This window comes from Gallinula chloropus (assembly GCF_964237585.1).
Source record: "Gallinula chloropus genome assembly, chromosome: 9".
NCBI classification, from domain to species: Eukaryota; Metazoa; Chordata; class Aves; order Gruiformes; family Rallidae; genus Gallinula; species Gallinula chloropus.
The window spans coordinates 985,078-1,011,901 of record NC_140094.1 but is presented as its reverse complement, the minus strand read 5'-3'; the positions used below and the strand labels follow the sequence as shown (position 1 = coordinate 1,011,901).

Below are 26,824 nucleotides of genomic sequence, written 5' to 3'. Positions count from 1 at the left end.
TGTTTACCAGTCTTGTGATTCATTTTAACTGCACTCTAACTCAATACTTACCTGCAGTAATTAGTAAGGTGAACCTTGCCCAACAAACCTACGGCAGCTCATCAAACTGCTTTTAAACTCTGTCAATGTTCCATTGAATTTATTGATCTCTGTCAAATTCTACCTCATTCAAACATATTGCTGCTTCCCAGCGTGGTATGTTCTGCTCGTCCACAATACGAGGGTATTAAAATTGAGCTTTTCAGCCTGAATGAGGTTTACCGTTTTGTGACAGCAACATGGGATTTTCCTGTTTCGATGGACAACCGAAAACAAACAGGGTTTCCCTTACAACTGGCCTGATGGAGACAGAGGCCTTTTCCCAGCACAGCTTTTACAACGTGTATCTGCTGTGTGTTTGGACTTAGGGATCGCAGGGAGGTAGCCATGCTCAGGTAGCAATGCTACCCGGCACGAGAGGGAAAGTCCAGTAAAATACCCACACTGGCAGAGTTTATAGTTTGTTGCGCTTAAAGCTGAACTGATTTTCTTGATGCTTTAACAAGTGTTGATTTTTTTTCTGGCTTACTGTCTGGAATCATGTTAGCGCTTCTCTCTGCGCTCACCCGTACAGAGGGACGTTTTTCCCGCACGCTCTCTAGCCCGGTTTGCGTTATGTTCCGACAGAAATCCACGTGGAGCGTTTGCAGTGATCCCCCGTAGAGGGTGACCGCTTCTAGCGTCTGGTTGGTGATCCGCACGCAATTTTCCAGTTTGAGGGTCTTGAGGTTTGGGCACTTCTTGAGAAGCACAGAGATGCAATCATCTGTGACGTGGCCACATCCAGACAGGGTCAGAGATAACAGGTTGGGACATCTGAAAACACGATTGTTATAGATGAGGAGGGGAAAAAAGAAAATTGGACCTTGAAGAAGCTACTATTGTCAAGATTAAATATGACAGTTAGTTACAAAAACCTCTCCTCTTCCATCCGGAAGCTTGTGGAAGCTTGGCTAGGTGGGGCATACATAGAACTTACTCCTCAGCTCCAGTAATTGCAAAACTCACTGCCTTTGCTTTCTCTGTTGGTACATCATCAGTTGGCGTGCAGATACCTATTTGATCTGCGGCTCTGTTGTTCTTTAAGGACCTGCACAGTGCTGCCCTTCTCCACCCACAGCAACTGACGACCCACTAGAGACGAGATTCAAGTCATGACGCATTTGATAACCGAGTGAAGAGGTGGCTGTGTAGACACGCTGAGTGCAGACAAGTAAGGCAAGCCTGCTCTTGAGTTCACAAAGATTCACAAGTGTCTCTCAGCTCCTCGATGACCTGAGTAGGTGCCAGCTACTACCTCAGTGTTGACGTCTGAACCCCACACAAGTCTTAAACCTGCCTTGAAATCACCGAAACAGGGAACATCTCTACTGTTAAGATGCTGACAGAGCAAATTAAAGGCGGTTTTTTTGGTTGCTTGGGTAGATCTGGGAAACTACAGGAAAGGCCTGTTCCAAGTTGATGTTGATGACTTATACCAACCCTCGTGCAGAAACTGCAGCACACCTGTTATTCCTAACTAACGGCTGCATTCACCAGGTCCATTTTCAGGGACCCTTCTGCCCTGACATGCAAAGCCTTTTGTGTGGTGTGTGGTTTCTGGCTTACGTCTCTCCAGGCAGCAGCAGGTCAGCTATCCATCTCCTTAAGTAAATGTAGCTTAATGTTTCTGTTAGCACAGCACCTCTTTGGGTGCTGCTGTTGCAGGGAAAAGCAACCATGGCAACACTGTTCGCCTCGTGACACTTTTGCACAGCACTGTCAGCCTGTCTGCATCCTGCAGGAACACTTGCAGCCTGTGTCAGGGCTTCAAGTGTGAAGTGGCAGTGGGGGCAAACAAGGGCCTCCGCCAATGCTGCCACAATGGTCTTCAGTCCTTACAAACTGCTACATAGTACATTCCTTTTATTCTCGATCCCCTCGACCCCCCCTGCTGCTTTACTTCACCTTCTAAGCAGAGGTGACAGGACTGAAATCATGTCGGCTGCACTATTATTTTTTTTTTTTCAACTCTGTTCCCTTAAACTTACAGTTAAGGGAAACATGTTTTAAAGCAGGCAAGGTCAAGAAACGCTCTGACCTGCCGTCTCTTGTGCCTTTGTCCACGGAACAAAAGTAGTCTGAGAGGAATTTCAATGTGTTGCTCCAAAAAAAAGCAGAATCTTGCTTTAAAGGCTAAAATGGGTGCAGTGGGAAGGACAAACCATCACTACAATCTCTCCTTTTCAAGTGTTCAGTTTAAATTCTGGAAACAAATCCATCGAAGCTGGAAAGGGATTTGCTGATATTTTTATTTATGGACTTTGACAGTCTTACTCCCCTGGCTTTGCTTTGAATTCTGTCTAGCGACCGATGTGGGCTTATGAATTCTGGGGGGAATGGTACCTAAACTGTTTCTGTAGAGCTGTGCTCTCGCCTCCTCTTTCTAAGTCCACTTTTGTGACATCAGAATGGAAATAGTTAAGTGCAGCCGCATGGGACCCATCCTGGTGCCAAAAAAAAGGATACTACTTCCTCCTACCCCCTTGTTTCTAGGCACAGACATGCTTCTAATTGATACTTTGCTATATTTAATCCAGATTTTTTTTAATCTGCTGTCCTCAGTTACTTCGGAAACTGTGTGCTCAGAACTTAATGCTCACATTTGAACCTGCAGTTCAGTTCTTGTTTGGAGGTTAGCCTGTTGCTGTTGTCGGCTTTTTTAAATTGTTTCTTCCAAAGAGACCTTTTAGCCTTGCACGTTGTGGCACAAAGCTGAGGGCTGGCTGCCGTGTGCCATTTCAGGATAGCTGCTGACACACCCCATTCAGCTCTAATCTTGGGTCCGCAGCTGTCCCCCAGCATACTGAACCGCTCGGGGTGGGTTCTACACCCTTTGCTCCTCCTACCATCTTTTTTTTTTTCTTTTTCTTGGAGCTGCTTTTGATGGTAAAGCTGTTCCCAGAAACAGTGTGTGTCCAGAGCTGCTTTTGCTACAGGGATTTCTTCACTGCAGTTTAGAAAAAGCTGAAGAGTTAAATTTCACCGGAAAAAATATTCTACTCGTTATCAGAATGAAAAAAAAATACGGTGTTTAGTAAGATGTTTGCTGAACTTCACTTTGTTTTGACATATAGTAAAGATTTGAAATCTCGTCTTTCCTCTAGGCACACCCTGGGACGATGCACTTTTGTAGGCAGGGTTGCACTTTTCTATATTAATTACTTGTTTTTTAAAAAAAGGGGGTGGAGAAGTAGGCTAAAGTCAGGTCAGTATGAAGCATGCGCTACTGCCGCTGTAAAACCAGCTTTTAGTACCGTGTTAAACAGCAAAGTCAAAGCGCTCACGTGCTCACTGCAAACAGCTCTAAGTTCTCTCATTTCGAGGCAGTTAATGTTTACATTAGATGTAGAGTTTCACACCCAAAGAACGTACCTGTTGCAAACTTCTAGTAAAAAACCACTGACAATGTTCTCGTGCCTGTTACAGAAGTCTTTCTGGAAAGTGTTTTTCATCCAGTCCTCAATGTTACACACCTTGACTCTCTCTGAATACCAGCAGATGGATAAGTATTTTAAAGCAGGTCCCAGGAGAAAATTATCCTTCTTTAGTTCCACTGGAGAGTGAAAGTTCAACAAAGACCATAGCAACGGATCCTGAAACACTTCTTGCAACTTGTGACATGTTTTTGCTAAACTCTTCCTACTGTTTTTGTCCAGAAAAGAAAACAGATGCAAAAGGCATTCCCGATTCAGCTGGGTTATATGCATAGCTCGTCAGAATGTGTTGGAAAGAAGAGTGTCTTCTGCTCCTCTGGTATAATGGCAGTGCTGGAGGGGGTTCGGAATAACCGGAAAGCTATTGCACATATATGGTTATGGAATGGTGTTTATTTTTGGCAAACAACTGGTGCAGAAGCTAAGAATGGGGAAGGGGAAAAAAAAAAAAACCCTGTGCGTGCCTGAAACTGCTCTGTTTCAACAAGGGCATGGAATGAGCGTGCAGCATTTGACTATCAAAAAACGCTTCCTTAAAAGGCGTTACTTTCCTTTTAGGCACTCACTCCTTAAGCTTAATGTTAATGAATGGAGGGGGTGGGGGCTGGGGGCTGTAGCCAACAGCTGCAAGGAGCAGTTTGGCCAGCCCTCGGCTTTCCGCACAATACTTTCTGTACAGTACAGCTGGTTCAGACTAGCTTACTTTGGTGAGTTTTCTCAGGTTGAACTCTCACATTGTGTTAAAGGACTATTAACACTGAATAATGAACAGCTCGTAAAAGGAGTTTAAAAATCATCCCCCACCTCCATTTACATGCCTCAGACTCACGGGCACATTCCTCGTGTTATCTGAGGAAAGTAACGAGCTGCGTGAGGATGTGCACAGCAAGTCTGTGTTTGACTGCCTGGCAGCATGTGCTTCTCGTAAACGTGTTCTCCTAGCTTGAGCTTTGTTTACAAGAGTTTTCTTGTGTTCTGTTGCTGTAAGGTTAGTTCTCTTACCGCAGCCATGGCAGTTTTGGGGGGTAAAAGGATATATACAATTTTCAGGGGGAATCAGAGTGAAGGGAGAAATTCTAGTGCAAAGTCTTCCCTAGAAATAAAACAAGGCTACAGCAAATGGCAGGTTAAAATTACAAGCGCCAAGGAGCGGCCTGGAACTTTGATGCTTGTGCAATAAAACTCCTTGAGCTTAAGGAGCCTTATACCCACCCAATATAGTAAAACAACACATTCAACTAATCAGTAGACAGTGGATCCCAGCAGGCAGTGGTGAAGTGCCTTGCCCGTTTTCGTAGCCAGGAGATTTTAGGTACCTTTGCATCTGACTGGGGCATCTTTCAATTCAGCGCAGGGTTGAGTGGGACCGAAGGGTCACCTTGAAACTGAACTCTGAAAAGCAGCACTTGAAATCTGTCTGCAGGCTGCACAACTATTCTGGCTGCTTATCACATTGCTTGAGGAATGTGTACGCATACACACAGCGCCTCAAAAATACTGTAGTTCTGCATCTTTTTTGACTCTGTAGTTAGCAATTTTCTGTGATGTACGGCGAGCTGTGCTTAACACTTGCTGGTCTTCTTGGTTTCCTTCATCCTTCAATATTTTCCTTCACCTGATTTCTGCTCCTCACCCCTGCTCAGAAACAGGCTGTGGACAGTGGCATTGGTGTCTCATGTAGTCACAAAAGGGACAAGAAGGGTAGATGTTTACATGTACCAGGTAAGCCAGTCACTGGAAAACTGTAGCTTAAATGGTGCACCAGAAGTGGGGGGTTTTTTTGTTCCTTCTCACACTACTGTTTGTCAACCTCCACTCTGTCCCTCAGTCCTTTTCAGAGCTTACCTTCTGTTTTTGTTCAGCTGTAAACCGTTGAGGCTGCTCAGAGTTGTATTAAAACACAGGTAAGTTAGTTATAACAAAAAGCCAACACAAGAGCAAATCTGAATGACATTTTCCTAGGGTGGACTCTTTGACGGCGCAGAGGACCCGCATCACCATCTGGCAAAATAATTAGCAGCTGGTGGGTTACAGGACCCTTTAAAATTGAGCGGCAATTCCTCTGTGGGTTTAGATGCTCAGTTTTCATAGGGCTGTTACACTTCCCTATGCTTTATTTCATTTCCCCCGCAACAACTGAGAATACTCTGCCGTCCGTGTTCAAAGCATTGAGACCAACAATATTCTGCAAGCCTGTAGAAGGACAAGAGGAGCTTAATTTTCTAAGGAAAGGAGACACTTTAATGGCACATTTTCCATAAACACGCCGTGTGAATGAAATATAGTTCACATTCAACCTGGAAACGCTCCAGAAACACGCAAGATGAGCACAGTCAGTAATCCTCGCTGAAAATTACACACTAAATTTTAATGGTAAACAATTACAACTATGGCACTACAGTACTTGAGGATATCCTAAAGCACACTGGAATCAGTTTTCAAGGTGCTCGTTACCTCATCAGTAAGACACAGACACATTGGTAATGAAATATTCTGGGGCATCTCAAGAACACCGTGTGGTATGCTTTCCATTGATCTAACAAATTCCTTATAAACGGCCTCCTGCTTTTGATACAAGCCCATGGTCCCCTGCCTGTCTGAACGTGTGCTGACATCTATTACCACCTAAAAAGCGCCTTCTGGCTCTAATGAGAAAGAAGGAGCTCTGCTTCTAAGTGCCTTAGAGTTTCGCATAATGCTGCGCTTAATAGCACGCTAAAGCAGAATATTTTGAGAGCTGGACATGTTGCAGTTTGTTCTAGGTATATCTTGTCTCCAGTTGTATATATGGCTAAAAATCACTAACAAAAGGACAACCTTTGATCAGACAAATTCTGGTGAAAAATATGCAAGTCTTTGAACTGTAGAGAGCAGTTGTGGCTTGCAGAGCTGTCACAAGCAAGAAAAAAAGTTCTTGCTAGTTAATGTGTACTATCATCATCAGTAAGTAGAAAAGAAACATTTGGCTTAAATGAAATGAGATATCCCGCTCCAACACCCCACCCGCCCACCCCCCCCTTCCACGCTAGTAGATAAATATAGGATATACAAGTAAGGTTAAAAATGTAATATTAGGTCAGGTGTAGTATATGTTACTAGTTCGGTGCTCAGTTACTTTTCTTTTTTTGGACACCACACTGAAGAGAATACAGTCGATAATCAAAGTTCTCCACCAGGAAGAGAAATACTTGTGTTGCCACAACAAACTGTTCATCCTGTCCATCTGGGTTTGCCGTGGGAGAAGGTTAAATTAGGAGAGGATTTACAATGTATTTGTTCCAGCAGCGCATATGGCCAATCCTTATAACCGCCTGCTGCGAGAGCAAGACTGACCCGATTGCACTGTGTGCCCGTGGCTGTGTCCCACGGACCGTGCCGGATGCCATGGCCCGAGACCCTTAACGTTACACAGCAAACGTCACTGAAAGCAAACACTGAAGAGAGAACCTCACGCTGACCCAAAAAATTAACTGCAGAAGTAGAAGCTGCTTAAAATAAGTGAATGTCGCTGAAGATTACAAATTTACGGTTTTTTTAAATATACAGAAAGGCACATTTACATCACTGGTTTGCGAGAATGCCGCATGCACCTGGCTACTGTTAAGTTAAGCTGCTTCTGCCGCGTAGCTACTTGTGTATTTTAAGCTTTGTGGTCTCAAAATTCAAATTCTAAAGCCATCCAAACCAAGTAGCATGCAGACAAAATACAGTTATAGCTGGAATCTCCTTAACTCCTCACCTGTGAGCAGTAAGGCTGCCCTTCAGAATAATAACAGTCATCAGATCCTTTGCTTGCCCTGCCCCCAGTAAGTCGGTCCAGTACCTTTTTCTGCCTGTATAAAAAGCAACGGCTACCTATTCCGCTGAGAAGAAAGGCTCTCGCTGCAAGAAACACAGAAATGGTAGCTGACAAACTAGCTGCACTTTAAAGCAACAAACAGGCCTATTTCTGTAAAAGCAGACATTGTTATATGTGCCACTTAGCATATGAAAAAATAACCACCATAGGTTGTAACTAGCGTACAGTTTACCTACTCATAGACCATCGCTGATGCTGAATGCTTTCTGTGGTTTTCTGTTAAGCCCATTTCTCTCCCTGTTTTAAGATGCAGAGGAAGCGTTTAAAAACCACAATTGTGACTTCTTTTTACTAGTAGGTGTACAGCTAGCAGGTACCCCACAGCAAGGAAACTGATGCCTGCTCCGGGTCCACCAGGTTGAACTACAGTAGTGAAATTTTTACTGTGTCCACAATGCCTTTCAGAAGCATTAACTAAAAGGGTAATCACACCTTACTGGACTTATCCACAACTAAGATGCTCTGTTTGACTGTGTGACTACATTATGTAAATTCTACTCTTGCTAACCACGCTGTTAGGATTTTAAGGGTGTCCATTTCCATACCGGGCACGCGGGCGCTAGCTATCAAGGATGGGCTGGGAGAAGAGAACTGTAGCTTTTGTCAAACTTCAGATTTTTTGGGGACTGCAGGTTTTTACAATATTGCCTTTCCTGTCCACCTTTTTTTATATGTTATTAGCTCAATGCCAACTTCCAGATCAGCTGGACAGCTAAAATTAAATATATATTTTTTTAACAGAAGTCTTTCTGTGTTACATCATCAAGCTTTAGAAATGCTATCACACCTCTGGTGTTCATCTAGACACTGTAAATACAGACCCCATGCTGGGCCAATGCATATATACTGCAGCTACTCAGCCTGCTCTGGTCACTGAGCAGTCTTGGCCGATGAACCCCCATTACACATGGGGGTAAAACTGGTAAAACGATCGTCGTGCAAAGCGTCTGGAACACCATCAGCTTCCTTTCGGTTTGAAGTGAACTGCAGATGTGTCCCAGACAGAAGTTACACTTAGCCTAAGATGACAAACTCTGCGTCTCTGCTCCCCACTCCCAGCGCCAGGAAGTCTCTGATTTTTCCTGCGAGTAAGTATTTATGATCCAATTTCTGGATGATGGTCCAAAACGCGAGATGTCTAAGGCAGTTCAGGTTTGGTTAAAAAAACCCATTGCTCTCAACACACTTTAGACATGTGTGCATTTTAAGGTTTGTTTGTTTGTTTGTTTTAAATTTGAAGGCCAGGAAAGCAGAGCATATAGGAGAAATACTCGAATTAAACTGCAGTGTAGATACAACTGAACCAACTGTTTTATTTACAACGATTCCTGAAATAAGTCAGCAGCCTGAATACACACCAATATAGCAGCAGTTACCTGGTCTATTTTATGATGCCACTTCTCTCTTCTGCAGGCAAAGAACAAATGTTCAGAGGTCACTGTATACTTTCTTGCACGGGAGAAAATAGTACGTGCCAGCAACTCCTTGATATAAAGAGACTGAATCATACCTACATAACAGCTATGAGAACAGAATCAAGTTGTATTACTCTTCTTAATCAGAAGCACATTTATCTCGCTTGTAAGGACAGAAAGCTTCTCTGATGTAAATGTGCCTTTAGAAAGTGAGAACTGAAAACATTAATATAAAAAAGTCAATTAACTAAGTATTCAATGAAACTATATATATAAAAACTGAGTTATCACAACTAAAGCAGCAAATCAAAGTCTGCTGAGGTTTTCTGGTATAACTAAAAATAAAAGTTAGTTTGTGTCCGAGTTCAGGAAGTCAAATGCTACCATTGACACAATAAAACTAAAACCCACAAGAGGAAATTGAAAAGTGCACAATGAAATTAATAGTCTTGGATCAAGTATTTATGGAGAAATGGAAATGCTTTGTCCGGTGGACTTTAAGTGAGAATTGAAAGGAGGTATTAAAGTTTATCTGATCCGGATTTGGCTTGCCGTTCCACGTAGAAGAGGATGTAGGCCTTGGCCTTTACCACAGTCTCCTCGTCGGTCAAAGTTACAGTACTGTCGTTGAAATGGAACCAGCGGCCTTCGTGAGCTGCGTACGCGGTGTAATGTCCAGAGCCAACGCTGTCAGCAGGGGAGGGAGGGGGGGAAGAAAAGACAATCAGGAGCCAGGCCACTTCATTTTCTGATGCATCTTACACTGTGGCTGAGAGACTTCCAGGAGAGGAAGACAGGAACCGAGCCCTCTGCGACATTTGCTAACTGCTTCCCTTCCTACTCTGCGGGGCTCCAAGTTATTCAAATCAAAGCTTTACCTTAAGTAAACCAATCACAGACTGAGGAGGAGTTAAAAGGGTTTTTTAATACAAACTTACTAGCAGCCCAGTGTTTTTGTGCAGTGCGTGCATGCTTGTCTCCATAAGTATCAAATCCGTTACCTGTTGTTAGTTCAGCATTAGCTGTCGAAATTGTACTGTGCTCCCTTTTCAGAAGCCTTCCCCCTTTATGTCTAGAAAAACTCACAGTCTAAATATAAGCACTCACTGAAAAACTAATCACAGAACCCCAAGATGAAACTTCTCCCAAGTTCATTTGTAAAGAGCTCCACGTCTCAGGCGTCCTAGTTCTTCAATCTAACACACCAGAACCACACACCCATCAGTTTTCATTACCCTGCTACTGCAGGCTAACGCCTCCTTTCGCCTGTTACGTGTTCTAACACACGCACAGCATTTCCAACCACCTCATTCCATTCTAATTGGGAGCAGCTTTTCTTTCCTGTCCATATAGTTTTCCTGTGACTCGGAAGCATCAGAGGTGCTGTGGTGCTAAAGGGCTGCCTTGAATAGACACATCTTTCTCCAAAAGCCTCCAGACAGCTCCTCTAAAGAAATCAGAAAAAGGGGCTTTTGGCCTGAACGGCTGTTTTATATCTCTGAATAAAACTCTGGTAGAGGCAAGGTTTTGAGTGAGTGAGAGGGTTTAATTTCTTTAGAGAAAACTCCTTTCACAGCTCACAACCAGACAGCAATTGCCTAAAGGACAGTAAGGCCACGCTCTTGGGATGAAAAGGTGCCTTGTCCCCACTGCTGTTACTGCCCTTGGGTCGAGCCAGGGCTGAGGCAAAAAGCCAAACACAACCTGTATGCTCCACCCCCCCCCCCCCCCCCCTCCCCCCCCAGCTCCCCCCAAAAATCCAACTGATCATCAATTAACAGCTGGGGTTACTAGAGGTCACATTGACCCAAAATGCTGCTCCTGAGGTTACTAGAGATCATCAATTAGCAGAAGACGTTACTAAAGGTCAAATTCACCCAAATTTGGCTCATGGGTTTACTATAGGCCAAATTCACCCAAAATTTGGCTCATGGGGGTTACTAGAGGTCATCAATTAACAGCTGGGGTTACTAGAGGTCACACTGACCCAAAATTCTGCTGCTGGGGTGACTAGAGGTCATCAATTAGCAGATGGGGTTACTAGAGGTCAAATTCACCCAAAATTCTGCTCCTGAGGTTACTAGAGGTCATCAATTAGCAGATGGGGTTACTAGAGGTCAAATTCACCCAAAATTTGGCTCCTGGGGTGACTAGAGGTCATCAATTAGCAGCTGGGTGACTGCTCACCAGCCTTGTGGCATGGCTATTAACAGTCAGTTTGAAGTTCACTCCTGTAGGAGGCAAGGTCAGTACAACCTTAGGTCTGTGCCCAGCTGGTTCAAAGGGTCAAACATTTGCCTGTCAAACTGAATAGAACAAACAAACAAAAAATTCCGCTAAGAATTCCAAAATGAAGCGTTTCCTTCTGGACGGGCCCTTGACTCCCACTGCTGATTTAGAGCTCTCCACTCCTAGAGAAACTAGACTCTTCGTTCTCTCTCACTTCTGCTCATTATCCCCCAAGACTGCCAGTGGGCACTCACAGAAGTAACCGCATAGATCCATCTCAAGTTTTTACAGCTTAATTCTAAGTAAGTTTTGAAACTCCTGCTGCTTTCCACCATTAGAAATACATTCACTAGGGCTGGAAAAGCCTTCCTTGACTCCTCACGTGCTCCAGTCTCTGCCAGTAAGTGAGCCCATGTACTCACCCCGAACCATGATGCACAACAACAGCCGCGAGGTCATACAGGCAGCTTTCTGGGCCGCTGTTCTCAGGCTGCAGTCAAAAAGACAGTAAAACCTTCAGATCTCAATAGCATCTACTCTAAACAGCAATAAAGATCTATGTTGGGCAATACATTTCTGCAGAGAGTTATCACTGAGTCATCACTTCATACCTCTAACAAGTAGCATTTCATGTCTAGGCCTCGTAAGGGAAACTCAACGTAGGTATCCACCTTGTTTCTCAGATACGCTGTCCAGTGAAATCGTTTCAAGTGTAAGCACAGCACCTACAGCATTAAATAAAAAAAGCAATTAACACCAGGATGGATTCAACAAAGAGACTGAGCTTGGTGCAACTTTTCTGCAATAGCCCATGGGAGGGTTAGGTGTTGGTCTGCTAAAGGTGGAGTCATGATTGCCTTTGACGTACTGTCACGCTGCTTTCATGCTTATACAAACCTTTGGTAATTTCTGAATCCAAAATTTTTTGGTGGACTTCTGTTTCTTTTTGCACTTGTGACACATGTACAGCTCTGTCTCATCAAGTTCTTCCAGGTCTGTAAAACTGCGAAGACAATCTGAAAAAAAGAAACAACCCAAAAACCCAACAACATAGAGAACACAAACCACCCATAAACAGAAGCCTCATTCAAGATGACATGAAGTGATTTTCTGTAACATCAAATACAACAACTGCAGCACTACACAGGTGTGTCTAATGGCTACAGTCATTCTACTCACTACAGTCAGTTATGCAGCAAAAAGCTGTGTAATAACGTGTTTTAATACAGTAACACGTTGCAACAAGCAGCATTCCCCTCTCTTTACACCACAGCTCTAAGTGGTTCAATAGAGAAAAAAGCCATCACAAAATCTCCAGCTTTCAAGCAAGACTCTGCCCACTGTCCAGCACAGCTGCTTTCAAAAGAACCCACGCGACTCTCTGCCAAAGAATATTCTATTTCTAAAGGCAGTTGGGTTTTAGGTACCAAATGAGCAGAGAAAATAACGATGGTTTAGTATTTCATGATCTGCAGGAAGTACAGTCACAAGTCTGTACAATCAACATCCTTTAAAACAAGGTCGCTAACAGGACACTTTGCAGGCTTGTGTTCATGCTGTTCAAAAAGCAGAACACCCAAGAGTGTCCTGCCTGTGTGCAATGGGACACACCTCTGAGTACAGCGCCGCAGCAACCGCTGAGCGGCAGCAAGGCAGGTGAGTGCTGATTACAAAGACTGGAATGTGTCAGAAACACTCCGACCACAACGAAAAAACTCTGCCGAAATCCTCCTTGAAATTTAGCAGTCCTGAAACATTTCTCAGCCCCAGCTTTCCATACCAGTATGTCAATGCACAGTAACTGGGGCAAAACCTGCACGGAAGATTATTTTGGCACCTTTTTCTACCACCAAATGTAATAAAATGAGATGGCACACATGGCACCGAGTCACAGCCCACGGACAAGCCTGGTTCCTCTGAAATAAATACTCTGACGAGTATGTACTCTTACTCCTGGTAATGATTTCATTATCCAAGTGCTCTTACCTCGTAGTGTGCACATTGGTCCATTTTCTTGATTTTTAGTACGTTTATTTCTGAACTGACTTGGAATATCTAGCGAAAGGTCTAGAAAAACCAAAGATCAAAATAAAAATTTAGGGCTGAATAAAACAATGCCTGATCTTTTAAGCCTAAAATTCTGGTTCGGTCATGTGACACCTCATCAAGCTTCGGGTGTTGTTTTTCTGCCTTCAGTCGCCCACCGTTTTGAAAGCAAGAGGCATCTTACCTAGGAATGGGTCAAACTTCCTCGATTCAGTCCCGCATATTAGGCAGTTCACTTCATTTTGAAGAATCCCTCCAAAAATCGCTGTGACAACAGTAGACGCTCCATTTCTAGATAAACCACATCAGACGTCAACTCAGTCACACTGCCTGAGCTGCAGTTTGGGTACCTGTTACACGTTTCCTGCTTACAACTCATCCCTACTAGGCAAGGGTGGTTTCATCCGCGCGTGACCAAGTTCATCCACCCGGCACTGCTTTCATCCAGTTTGTACAGTGTAAGCCTTTAGCTGCTACACTACTTTATCTTGTACCCAAAAGAAAGTGTGAACTGTGTATCTCTAAGCAGATGCTCAAGACTTCAGTGTTGAAAGTATTCTCTGCTTGACTGCATTGCTATAGAGGACACCTGATGTTCAGAGGGGTGCAGTATTTTAACCCTCTAATTAAGGTTGTTCCTGAAAGAAAAATTCTTCCCTCTCAGGTAGGTCTAGCCTGGTTTTGTTTTCATTCCATACCCTTTGTTACGAGAAATTTTGACTTCTTAAAACACATTTCTGCACTTCACGTCCAAAGACGGCTTATGCTGCGTTACAGCGTGTAAACTGCCAGCTGCATCATCGCTCTCTGGGCTTTCATTAGTTTTTTAATCTTTCTAGCAGATTATGCAACAGACTTCTCATAATCCATTAAAAAAACTCCAAACACATAATCTTCAAGTTTTACTATTATTCACCTTCTAAACTTGCTAGTTTGTGCTTGCACACCTGACACTGCAAGCCTGCAGAAACCTGTGTTCCTTATCTGCACTCCAGGTACTGTTAGTTAATTTGTAATCTGCTGCTTGTTGAGCAGAACAAAACGGCTACAGAAATGAAGCGAGCGGTGCTCAGGAAGAGGCGTTAACAGCACACTTAGCACTTTATACAGGCATTTAAATCTATGCGACCTTCATTTGCCCTTGACAGAAAGCACCTTACTCCATCTCACCATGCATCTGAACAGCCATTCTCAAGACAAATTTACAGTATTTATGTGGGCAAAATTAAAATTCTCCTTGTGTTATGACATTCCAAATGTTGACAAAACAGAATTGGTGGAGTTTTTAAATCAGCTTCAATTCTAAGAACATTTCAGGATCCTTTTGTGATAAGCAAAGCAACAAAACCATCGTAGGGATCAGAGTCTGAACTCTCCACTTTCCCTAATCGAGTGTCTGTATCTCAGATCTGCTTACTGTGTCCTACCAGTATAGTAAGGGAAAACTCACTCAACTCTTACATAGGGAATCCAAGGACTTAGGGACCAAATGTGCAGGCTGAGCTGACTTAACATTCCTTCCTGAAGCAAATTAAAATGTTTTCTCTCTGTGACAGTTTCAATCTGAGAGAAAACACACCTGGGACAGAATTCAGAAACAACAGTATTTTGAGAAGTACAGAATGAAGAGTGAAACACATGGATTACCTGCTTGAAATCATATAAAAACCAAGAGCTTTAACTGTGTCAGGTGATATGCAAATATAGGAAGGTCATCTGCAGGCAAAGTGACTTGACAAATGTAATTGTATTGCTCACTCACTAATGCAGGAGATCTGCTGGCAAATTAAACCTACAAGCCTTGTTACTGTATTGTTCAGACTGTCACACTAAGACAATGAGATTGTCTGAATAAAGAATTTCCTATGGGTATAGAATAGAAAATACAAAAGTTCTTTTTTCTGATGAATTAAAAGGAACCTGTATTCTTAGAACCTGTATTCTTGCTCACATCTATGAAAAATACTGAGCCTTTCAACAGGAAGCTCATCCTACTGGTTGCTAATCCTTTGTACGCTACAGCTTTTTAATTACAGAGACAACAGAGAACTTAAACAAGGAAACATAAATTTGAGGTTTCAGATCCACCACATGCAGACCCATTACAGTTCTGAAGAACTTAAAATAACACTTCTTACATGCAACACTTGCTGCTTGCAGACAGACTAGAATTTTCTTGCAAAATCACTGAACGGGAAACTCCATTGAAGCCCCCCTGGAGTTCCAGGTGTAGATGGTCCAAAAGGTAACGCATGAACTCATGGGCATCCTGCTGCTGGTATCCCCTTAAGAGAAAAGGAAACAATAGCAAAACCAAACAAACAAACAATCAAATACACAGGTTGCTCTACTGCAGACACACAGACAGCACCAGGATCTCCTGAAAGAACCTCTGCTTGTTTAGGAATACCGAGCAGACTTGACAAACACAGACATTTTGTACCAAGAGTTTTTCAGGCAGCCGTTGGAAATGTACAGCTACATCTAGACAAACTGCTGGTCCTTCACAGCTCTTTCTCTCTCTGCACATCTCTTTGAGGAATGGGAAACATTTGACAATACACATTCTAGGTAGGAAGAGATCTTAGAAGGCAACAGCCAGCGGCAAGTCCTAATATTTGTTCGTGTAGTTTGTAAATGTTTACTGGCCTGGCAAACTCAGTCTGTGCTCCTGTCATCCTACCTACAGCAGCAGTGGCTTCCCCCGCTCATGCTCCCCCCCCTTTTTTTTTTTAGGTTAATGACTATAGTTGTATCAACAATTCACCTCCCCCCAAAGCCAGCAATTTAATCTTTGGGTTTGTTTTCCATGTGCATCTTCCAGCAAAAATACAAACTCTGCAATAATTAGGGTGAAAGAGAGCTGTCTCCTTTTCTAGGGTGGCATCTATTTAGCCACACTCAGAATCGCACACCTCTGTGTAACCCAGACACCACTGTTTGGTGAGAGGGAGGTAATGGTGCAGCATCTCTTGACCATCTGGATTTGGCAGCACAGGGCTCCAGTCTCAGATGTGTCATGCCATCAGCAGAAATTCTGCTCAAAGACTCACCATTAGTTTTTCCACCACTAACTAACCCAAGCAAAGGGAGAAGCCATCAGGGTAAAACACACCTTTAAATTGATTTAAGCTAAATCATACATCGAATGTAACCAACAACTGCTCTATTCATTTCCTGCAAGATGTATACTGAGATGATGTCAGAAAGTGTATCATAGAATCCCAGACTGGTCTGGGTTGGAAGGGACCCCAAGGATCAGAGGTACAAGCCCCTTGCCACAGGCAGAGCCACCAACCTCCAGGCCTGGAGCTACACAAGGTTGCCCAGGGCCCCATCCAACCTGGCCTTGAACACCTCCAGGGACGGGAAATCCACCCCCTCTCTGGGCAGCCTGTTCCAGCCCCTCACCACTCTCTATCTACAGTGAAACAGTGAAAGCTCTCAGCAACTGACAGAATTACATGCGAGTCTTTCTAGGCCTGCTTATAAGAATTCCTACACAGTAGACTTGGCTTTCCCACTTCCTCTTATCCATTCTTTTAAGTTGCTCGATCTTACTTCCCCTGTCCCTTTTCCTGCTCCCTAGTATCAGCAGTAACCATCACATGGGAATGTCTAGGAAAGACTAACAGATGCTTTTTATGCTACTGCTGCAGGGAGGGAGAACGTCTGTAGGACTTGTAGGACACACTCGGTGCAAGGGGAATATGCAACGTGACACTGAGGTGCTTAGTGAAAAACACAGGTATGTCCTACCAAAGCATTGCTAGGAGGCATCAAAATAAAAATGAAATAAAGCCTTTTTATCTTGGAGAACTAGTCGAGTTCTCTTCCAAACTAGCAGCTTTAAAAGAAATCACCAATTTTCTATGTAAATCCAGCAGCACCCTGGGTAACACCAGCAGCACTACCTACCTGTTACAAGAGAAAAACTGGCACACAGAAACAACTGCTGTGCTTCAACATTCAACAGGCTGTACAATCAAAACCAGATCTTATCCTTATGAAATTATCACACATTACTGTGGAACAAGGTAGTAAAACAGAACTCCAAAGCTGCTGTGAACTGTGCATGCTGTAGGATAATCTTGAGGTTGCTAACAAGGGATTTCCCTGGTTTCCCGAATACAGGTATCTTCAATTTAACAAACGTATAGGCAATCACAGTAAACAGCTGAAGATTAAGTTTGTGGCATGTTTTTCCTTCAGATACCTTTTCAACATTAGATTCCTCATAAAAGAGTTCTGAGGCACACAGCATTCTTTCTCAGCAACACATTTGATGAAGTAACATTTAGGATAATTCCACTTTGCTGGTTGTGCTCCTGGTGCACATGCTTATACTTGCATACAAATGTGTTACTGGTAGATGAAAGGTTCTTTGTGGATCTTAAAAAGCGTAAGTATATAGAGAGATCTTTAAAAGATGGTGCCAATATGGACAGTGCACTGTTTAAAATAAACTATGATCTAAAAGCCCATCAGCAAAAAGCATAGCTTCTCTGGTAGACAGCTTGTGTAAAAACTGATCTCCATCCTCCTGAAGCAATTCAATTCAAGCCCACCTTTGACATTCCTTTTCCTATCTGCAACAAGATAGGATATAAACAGGAACAGTTATTAGGAAAACAGAGTATACCACTTATCAGCAGTAGAACAGCAATGTAAGACATCTTGCAACTCAGCACGAGGCTACAGAACTATCTCAGCATGCAGGAGAATGACAGAAGCATTCCACCTTTGTCCAAGTCAAGGAGCAGGACTTCCACAGCAGCATTAGCCTGTGCCTACAGTAACTATAAATTATAGTCTGTACTCTCAGTATGTGATACTAGACAAAGGGCCATTCAGTACATCAGCTGCTGTTTTTCATACAATCTTCTGTAAGTACAGCAGCACTGGATGTCCTTGGAGGCAGGCAGGACGTACCCTTGACAACTGAAGTACCTCTGGGCTAACAATTAACCCAGGGTTTAAACATCCCCCTACCCCGTCACTTCAGGCTCCATAAACACCAGCCAAAGTGGCTGCTTTGCTGTTAACGTGCTACAGGCTCCAGCTTTCTCTCACATGTATGTCCATCCACATTCTCCTCCCAGTCTCCCAAGCAACACACAAGGTAGAATTAGCATTGCAGCATCACTTGCTGTTACAAGGTACAATTAAGCACTGAAGAAATTCAGATTTTCTCCCTGTATCATATGGGCGCAGGGATCTACTGAGCAGCTGACTCTTCTCCATGTGATTTAATAAATTCATTTATCAGTTACTCACAGACATATTCCTACCTAACCAGGCACAAAAACAGGATGGGGACAACCCCAAAAACCAGCACTTTTAAAAGCTATGATAGAACCCACAGTGCTGAAAATCTGCTTGAGAAACTGTAATAAACTGGTTTCTTGCTTATTCTAACAAGAATTAGAGCGAAGACTCTAATAGGGAAGCTATTAAGACTCTAATAGGTCAAGGATATGATGGATGATGTTCATTTGCCTGTAACGTTTTGGTCGCTGCTTGCAACTACTGGTATTAAACTTCCTTGATTCTCATAAGCCAAGTGAAACAGGTTTGGCAGTGTGAAGAATAAATAGGTCTGTGTAATTCAGGTTACTCGTTGAGCAGATGTGTTCACAGCATCTTTTCAGCACTGCTGGAGATGTAACAGAGAACAGAACATCTTTACTACCTGAGAACGTGGAACAACTTACCTTCATCACAATATATCCTAACAGGTTTCAGTGCTCCTCTGAAAGAGGTTCAGGAGCCAGGACAGGGAGACCTTGGAGAGGAACGATACTTCGATTTACTTGTGTAACCTTCTTTTCCCTTTCTTTTTATTGACTTCTTTTGAAAGTAGGGGCACAAGACGCCTATTATGCATCAGATTTTTTTTCCTCACAGTCATTATTTCATGGCCAGCTGGTGACCACACTATTTTGAGAGAATCAAGGAAGTTTCAGCCAGTATGTTTTTTAATTTAGGCCTGTAGGTGCTGTACCTTTTTTAATCTGACTATATGACTTTCTTACTGCAGCCAACCTTGGGCTCTGTCACCACCATGCGCTTGGCACTTACCCATCAGTCATTATTTTGATTCTTCCACCCTCTGGAGCACTGGTTCAAAGATACAACTACTACTACTTCAGTTTTTGAGATGTCTGTCCTGTCCAACACTGCTACGTGTAGCATGGGGTAGATGGGCGGGGAAAAAAGCCAAAAAGCACTACTAATGAACACAAAACTGCCAGTGAAAGCGAAGATCCCTTTCAAAGCATATTTGTGGGTATGTGGGAAGGCTGCATAGAGTACATCCTACAGATTCAGCAAATTCTAGGGTAGGACACCAGCAATTCAAGGTTGCAATCAGGAATATTGTTGTCGGTCTACAAAACTTACCTGAAGTTTGGCATGATTTTCCAAACAACGTAAAATAAAGACTCTGGACTAAATGCAGTTTGGCTTCCTTGCCATAAAGCACAGAGTGTCTTTCTGAATTCTTCCACCAATGAACTGGAAAGATAGTAAAAGCTGGTGATTAATACTTGTTTGTGTTGGTTTACTAGCTCAACTGTACAAACATCAGACATTACTTCCGTTATGATTAGAAAGAGTTGGTAAAACATCCTTTTAGGTACTTCAAACATTTTATGTGCAAAATCCAAACTTTAACACTGGACACACACACAGATTAGGAAAATTACATTTCAGATGTTGATGACTCACCTGGAAATCTATCCACCTTCTGCAATTTTACTGTAGACTCTGCTAAACTAATTCCTTTAACACTTGCTCAAACAAGCTGCAGATTATAAATCACTTACCCCGATTTTTTTAATTATTTTTTAAAAATATGTTCACTTGCAGACACAGCCCCATGACTGTATTTTAGCTGCAATTAAGTAACACAATGCTCAGAGTACATATAACGAGCACTTCTTAACCTTACTTTATATGCAGTTACACTCCAGTGCTTTCTGATGTATCTGACTGCTTCCCCCTGCAGCACCAGACCTACACACGCAAACTGTGAGCAATAAAGGTTTCTTTTTTATGTAGCCAACTGTTTTTCTATGACTCTGTCCTCCCATAAATCCTTTTTCTATGATTCTGCAGCACTGCAAGCAGACCGTGGCCGCACTATCAAAGCATTTGCTGTTTTCTGTGAAGTTCAGTGGTAACATGCAGCTTACACATTGTTATCTCCCTGGCTCCTGGTATGGTAAGTTCTCCTGCCTGCTGTCTTCCCATTCCTCAGCTCCACAGCAGGCAACTCTTTGAAGTAACAGCAAAACTGTTGAATGTTACTATGGAAAAAGGAACAAAGACAACGCTGTACATTTTGCAGCCTGCTCTTTGAAACACATAAAGGCAACTTCATGCAGTGATAGGGGATGACAATCACCAACAGCTGAAGGTACAAGAAATGCTGTAGCTAACACTCACCTGTTCTAAAGCACTGAGCAAACCTGAAAACATAATCATCATACCAACTGCTTGAAATAATTACATTTTGGGTCTGTTTTGACTAAGACATACCATGACAGATGGAGGTATCAGAAGACACTCCCTATCAAACCAGAGTGCGTCTGCTGAGGAGGTTAACTCCATGTCTACCACCACCTATCAATCCTAATCCAGCAGTGGAACACAAGAAACATGTGCCCCAACTCCTGCCAGACACCCCTGAATGGCAGAAAAGAAAATTGGACATGGATTAGTCCCGCTACAGCTCCACTCAGTCTCCCAGTGACATAGGCAAATTCAGTAATGCCAAATGACAATCACAGAGCGGTGGTCTTGGCAATGAAATGACTAACACCTCAGTCCTGCAGAAACCATTCTCCTACCTGATTCCAGAACACACCATCACTCAAAACACTTTCTCTGCTATCACAGTGACCATAAACATCAACATGTTTTAACATCCTTGGTAATGAAAGGGAAGGATGTTAAAAATGCTGAGGATACGGCTCTGAAACGCTGCATCACAGCAAGTCCCTCACACAGCAAAGCACAATTTCATGGTACCTGCATGACTGCATTCCTACAAATCCTGGTACGCTTCTGCACAGTGGTAACTTCCCAAATTCCCTTGCCTGATGCTACAGTGCACAACCACTCCCTCAGAGGCACAACGTAAGCTTCAGCGGTACCTGAGCGACTGAAGGATTGCGTTCATGAAACACGTATTCCCCAGGTTCCGAAGGCCTGTGGCACAAAGGGCAGTGGTGCTTCCCTGAAAACAAGAACAGCTGAAGTAAACAAAGAGCAGTCACTGCTCCTCCACTTTCTCCCCACAAGGCTTCTACTGTTAGATCAGTATAGATTTAAACAACACCAAATGACACTGTTTGAAAGTGCAGTTTCAGGGCCAAAGAAACCACCTCACCAGCTCAAACTGCCTGGAAGCTCCATCTTGACATGAAACCTTACTCCTGTCAACAGAAAACTGTAACTCACCTTTTCCTGTGTAAATAAATCTAGAATATGACAACACAGAGGTATTCACAGGTTTTTACTGCAAAGTCTTCGTGTGGATATACATTAAATATTCACACTCCAACAATAATTAAAGACAGACTGCAGTGTTTCTTTGGCAAAGTAACAGTCAAGTTAAAACGTACAAAGAATGTGCATCTGTTGAATAAAGAGAAGCAAATATACACCATTTGCAGTCTAGGAATTTCAAGAAGTTAGAGCAATGTTACTCATAGATGAGCTTGCTTTCTGCCAAATAATCTTCCAGGTGAGCTGGGAGGGGAAGGAGGAGAAATGTGGACAGTGTCGCATTTATGATTTCTAGAATCCGCAACACTTGGACACATTCCACTGTCTACAAAATACCACAATGAAAGTTTATGAAATTTTGGGGGATTTCTCACTGTTCTAAGAAAATTTAAAAGCAAATGACAGGATGCAAATCCAAGTTACCAAATAGGTATTCAAAGCGTTCCAATAAAACATTTTTTTCCTCCCCAGATCTACCACAAACAATTATGTGGCCCTTCAGTTACCTAGCACAGACTGAACCATCCTCTCCTGAGCTGCAGATGTGAAGTTAAAAGAGCAGGAAGATGAAAGTGAAAAAGCTTTCAGAATAGCCTACACTTCCTTTTGAAAGTGAGTCTTACTACACTTTTCTTAAAATTTGCACAGAGTTTTTACTGTTTACCTAACGCTCTAAACCCAACCAACCAACAGTGCACCTGCTGTTTGGCCTTCTGCACTGAAAAGAAGAGGAGGATGGGTGGGAATAAAAAGACGTAAATCCCCTTGTCTGCTCAAAAGTGTCTTGTGGCTGTTTCAATCCCAACAGGTACTACCTCCTTCCAGTTTCACCGATCCCACCCAACTAAAACTGCCCTGAAGCTCTATCTTGCGATGAAACTCTTCTCAGGCACAGGGAAGCTCCAAGTTTAGGTTAACAGAAATGCAGCAGAGTACCAAACATTCCTTCCTGAGAAGGGGCTCCTCTAGGTGAGTGCTCAGGAGATGAGAAAGACAAAGTGCACCAAGCAGATTTTGGGTAACTGATAACTAAGTATTTCAAGTCTAGGCCAACTGTAATCCTCAACAGGTTTAAAACACCCTCAAAACAACTTCCTGTACTGGATCCACTGTACTTACGTTTACTTTTAATAACTTGCTGTTCAGAGATGAGTTTTCCAATAGTTTTCTTTTCCTGTGTCTGTCTGACGTAAAGGCCGAACTGTTGGCAAGGAATTCAAAGAGGTTACTTACCACAAAAACAAAATGTTGTGTGAAACAGGCGACAGATAATCACCCTGATGTTTAACACAGTCCTAACATCTGCCATCACTTGTCAAGGAGAGTCTGATGGGCTTCCCAACTGCAACATATGCTTTTCATATTCTTTAAACAGACTGAATCTCCCTCAAACTACAGACACACATCCTATTAGTAACATTAATGTCCAAATGAATTGCATTGTTATGCATGCTACACTATGCCTGGACACCAGCCTTATTAGCATGCTACTTTTCATCTAAAACATCAACCTTTTTCCTTTATCAAAGTAATACTTATTACAGAATTTTCCATAAAATCTTTCTGTCAGAAGAATCATCTAAGCCTTCAGAATGACAACTTAAAAAAAAGATCAGGATGCAATAAAGCTACTGAAATCAAAAGTATCTCACATACTGTAGCTGATTTATAAGCATAAAAATACACAGATTATAATATTTATGTGATAGTAATACAAAGTTACAGGAATAATTAGTTATTCTTTTCGACTTCATTGGAAATTTCTACCCCCTCAACTCTAACAGTTTATAGCTTCTCTCTAATCAAATACCAAACTCATAACTTGTTCCACATTTTATGTTGGTTTTGTGGGTTTGGGGTTTTTTCCCCCCCATTAAAAAGCCCTCCAAACATTCAAAAGCTGTCACTGCACACCAGGGAAGCCTCCATAGTATCATTTACCTGCCAAAGAGCCAGATGTTCTGGACATTTCTGAATTATTACTGCATGCTTTTTATCATGCTAAAGCACCTCTCATTACACACCTGAGAAGCCCATCAAAAAAGCGAATGGAAACTATGCAAGCAGTATTACCAACAGAGTCAGTGACACACTTAACTCAGGAAGGATCCAGAGACTTCCCAAAATCACAGCTATTTCTTACAAATCCTATTTAAACTTTGGGGTACTCAAATATACTTGGCAGCACTGTAGGCACATATACTTCTACTTAGCATAAGATTTCCAAGCCAATTGTGAAATGATCATTTGCTGTCCAGCACCGGTCACAGCATCTGCATCACACAGATTATAACACCCACTTTTCAGTGGGACAGCGCCAGATAGAAGTAGAGGAATCACATGCTCCTTCCATACAATTCCAAGTTCATAAGCCTTCTTAATATTTTGGTTTGGAAATAAAACTATGCAATTAATATGAAGACTACTTCCACCTGTATTTTTGCTTCAACTACTCTGCTCCAGAAAATTATTTGGTTTTGACAAAACTGACTGTTCTGGAAATTCTCTCCCATTTATACAGAAAAAGACAGTAACTATTGGCTAGGTGGCAAGAAAGTTAATTGACACATGAATTCCTGCATCACTATATGCTGCTTCAACAAGATTCACTGTGTAAGAAACAAAACATACGAGATCAAGCGAATCCACTCCTTCTGACCTCTGCTTCTCAGTGACAAAAGGGATACATGTCACTCATGGTAGAATTAAAAAAAACCTCTCTATTAAGTACCTACCTATACACATACAAACAGGAATACCACTTCAATGGTGCAATACTCCAAGTCCACACAAAGCCATCTGGATATAAACAAACCACTTACTTTTCCAAGTTCTGTAGGTGTTCTCTGACCTTCTGCACCAGGCCCAGCTTGGTATCATTGACTACAAAATCATCGCAGCGATAACTGCAAGAAAAACACTTTTCAGAGCAGGCAGAGGATTTCCATGAAGTACTCCAAGAGAGTCATGGCAAGGCTGTGTGCAGGAGTGTTTCAGTGGAAGATTATGAGGGGAAGAGATGAGCACAACACCTACATACTGAGCTTGGTTTCCTCTGAAATCTACAGTACAGCAACAGAAGGTAGAGATGCTGTCATATTAACATGGTTTTTTTCCTCTACCTCAGTTCATTATGAGAAATCAGAAGGGTGATGTGCTGCTTGTCCCAGTGCAGAAGTCCAGTTCAACAAAAATTCATGCAGTGTAATCAAAAGCAGCATTAGTAGATATTCCATAGAAGATTTATCAGAAAACATCAATGAATATCAGGTAAACAGAACACAAAGTTTTTATTAATGCAGAGCAAAACCAAACATATTTTAATACTCTGAAGTTATCAATAAAACCTGAGGTGCTGAACAAATACACACAGAATGTAAACGTTTCTGCTATGAAAAGAAGACCAGGGAAAATGAACTAACAGATTACCCAATTTGTCCCAAGTCATATCAGAAGACTGTGGCACCTCTTGTGCTTTAACTACAACTATCATTCAATCTCTCATATGGGTTTTACATAGAGAGAAATTCTGAAAGTTTTATAGTTCTTTTGCGTTAGGATTTTGACCTTTTTTGGATTAAGTGTGCAAAAATACATAACTTAGCTGAACAAGAGAGGAGGTGATCCCCCACTACCTCAAAGCAAATACAAAATGAAGCAAAATCAAAATGGCCTCTCAGCAGAAGCAAGGGTTACAAAAACCTACCATTCTGTAATGTTCTACAAAGACTTCACATTTCTGAGAAGCAAAGATGTTAATTATAACTTAATATTCAAACTGTGGGCTTGTAACACATCATACAATGCACTAAGGTAAAGTTGCAGACCATTTCTAAAAGGGGAGAAGGAAAGTCGTTTAGGGAACACTGAACAAAGCCCCACACCTTTATTTCACTCCTTTCCTGAGGATGAGTAAATCCAAAGTGCACACGTCAATCTGAAGAAATGAAAGGAGAGAGCAGCACAGAAAACTGTCACAAGGAGAACGCTGCTGCAAGATGGCCTCACTTCTGTTGCTTTGCTGTATTTCAAATCCCTTAAAACCAAGCAAGAGAAATGCTGCAGTCAGCAAGGACGCCCAGCACCACAGAACCAAATTCTGTGAAGCCTCCTTGAGTCTCTCCCAAAGGAGACAGTCAGCAGAGCGGCAGCCTTATGGCTCTGCACAGGAGCTGCAGATGACCTTTCACAGTACTCCTGCAGGATTAGCCAAGAGCTAGCTCAAGAACAAGATGGCCCATCTTCTGGCATGAGAAACAGTAAGGTAAGAAAAGTTTTAACACTGTTTGCACCAGCTTTTTTGAGAGCACTGTGACAGGACAGGAGCAGAGACTTGTCACCAGATCCCTTCCTCCATGTCCTCCCAACAACGGTAACTCGGCTCTGAGCACTGTTTGTCAACCCTGTGCTTGCTGAAAAGCATCAAATTGCAGCTTCAAACTCTGACAAGCAACTGAATGCTTCCCATGAAGAAAGCTAACTTGCTTTGGATACACTTAATATCAGAACTGCAGCTATTCCTCTCCTTTCCCTGTGGCACAGGACTGACTCAAATGAGAAATACATCCTCCTCATCTCAGGTTACTCCTCAGCTGGAGCAGATCCGCGAGTTGAGGCACAACAGGAATTTACAGCATTCCTTGTTGCATAAATCTGGGATGTAGTTCAAAGGCAATAGTATCATTACTGTTAATTCAAACACTGAATCCCTGAAGAGACTACAGAGCAGAGAAAGTAAAAGCCCTTGCCACCAAAAGGAGTCTCTAGGACCAATCTGTCCAGGATCTCTGTTGATTTTTGCCTCTGAGAAACTAAGGCAGCTCTCAAGATTTCCAAACACTGAACACAGTAGTTGTAGACACTTACACAGGATCTAGAAATTGTAAGATAGTTACTGTCACTAATAGAATCTTTTTGTTTGGTTGGCTTTGTTCAAGACTGCCACAGGTCTTGTTAGTTTGGGAGAAGGAAAAATCTGCAAAAGTGCTTATTTTTCAGTCATGTTTTAAGTAGTCCTGTTCAGCTTTATCAGCCACAATACAATTAGCACACAACCTACAATTACCTAATGAAACGTTCCTGAAATTGCCACTCTCACAAGACACCACACCTCAAGGACAACCACCAGAGAAAACGCCCCAGACCAGCTTTGGTAAGAGTTAAACATGGTGCAACTGGTACAGTCCAACTTCTCCTTAATACAAAGCTGGTGCACACCCTCAGGTATATCAGCACAATTATATTGC

At 42.5% G+C, this 26,824-nt stretch overlaps 2 protein-coding genes across 2 annotated transcripts in view; both read right to left on the bottom strand.

Moving 5' to 3' along the window:
- On the bottom strand, positions 1–3,795 carry FBXL22 (F-box and leucine rich repeat protein 22). Its single transcript, XM_084268237.1, has 2 exons — positions 3,454–3,795; positions 1–855 (listed from the first exon to the last, which is right to left on the bottom strand). Exons 1-2 carry the CDS (start codon positions 3,786–3,788, stop codon positions 510–512), a joined length of 681 nt encoding a protein of 226 aa, XP_084124363.1. The 5' UTR covers positions 3,789–3,795; the 3' UTR covers positions 1–509.
- A 3,839-nt stretch (positions 3,796–7,634) lies between these two features.
- Positions 7,635–26,824, bottom strand: part of USP3 (ubiquitin specific peptidase 3) — a gene marked incomplete at its 5' end in the record, with an annotated part of 43,117 nt that continues 23,927 nt past the window's right edge. Inside the window, 12 exons of the mRNA XM_084267783.1 lie at positions 7,635–9,476; positions 11,441–11,508; positions 11,630–11,743; positions 11,916–12,034; positions 13,005–13,085; positions 13,249–13,355; positions 15,203–15,349; positions 19,467–19,580; positions 20,261–20,374; positions 21,224–21,306; positions 22,698–22,779; positions 24,401–24,484. Of these exons, the coding sequence (XP_084123909.1) occupies positions 9,311–9,476; positions 11,441–11,508; positions 11,630–11,743; positions 11,916–12,034; positions 13,005–13,085; positions 13,249–13,355; positions 15,203–15,349; positions 19,467–19,580; positions 20,261–20,374; positions 21,224–21,306; positions 22,698–22,779; positions 24,401–24,484 (1,279 nt within the window). The 3' untranslated portion in view covers positions 7,635–9,310. The remainder of the gene's footprint in view (positions 9,477–11,440; positions 11,509–11,629; positions 11,744–11,915; positions 12,035–13,004; positions 13,086–13,248; positions 13,356–15,202; positions 15,350–19,466; positions 19,581–20,260; positions 20,375–21,223; positions 21,307–22,697; positions 22,780–24,400; positions 24,485–26,824) is intronic.

What these genes read in the sequence shown, in the direction of transcription:
- FBXL22 (XM_084268237.1), bottom strand. Translation starts at nt 3,788, where the DNA reads ATGCATATAACCCAGCTGAATCGGGAATGCCTTTTGCATCTGTTTTCT. An exon ending in TTACTAGAAGTTTGCAACAG is followed by an intron (nt 856 to 3,453) that starts GTACGTTCTTTG and finishes TCGTGTTTTCAG; the next exon opens with ATGTCCCAACCTGTTATCTC.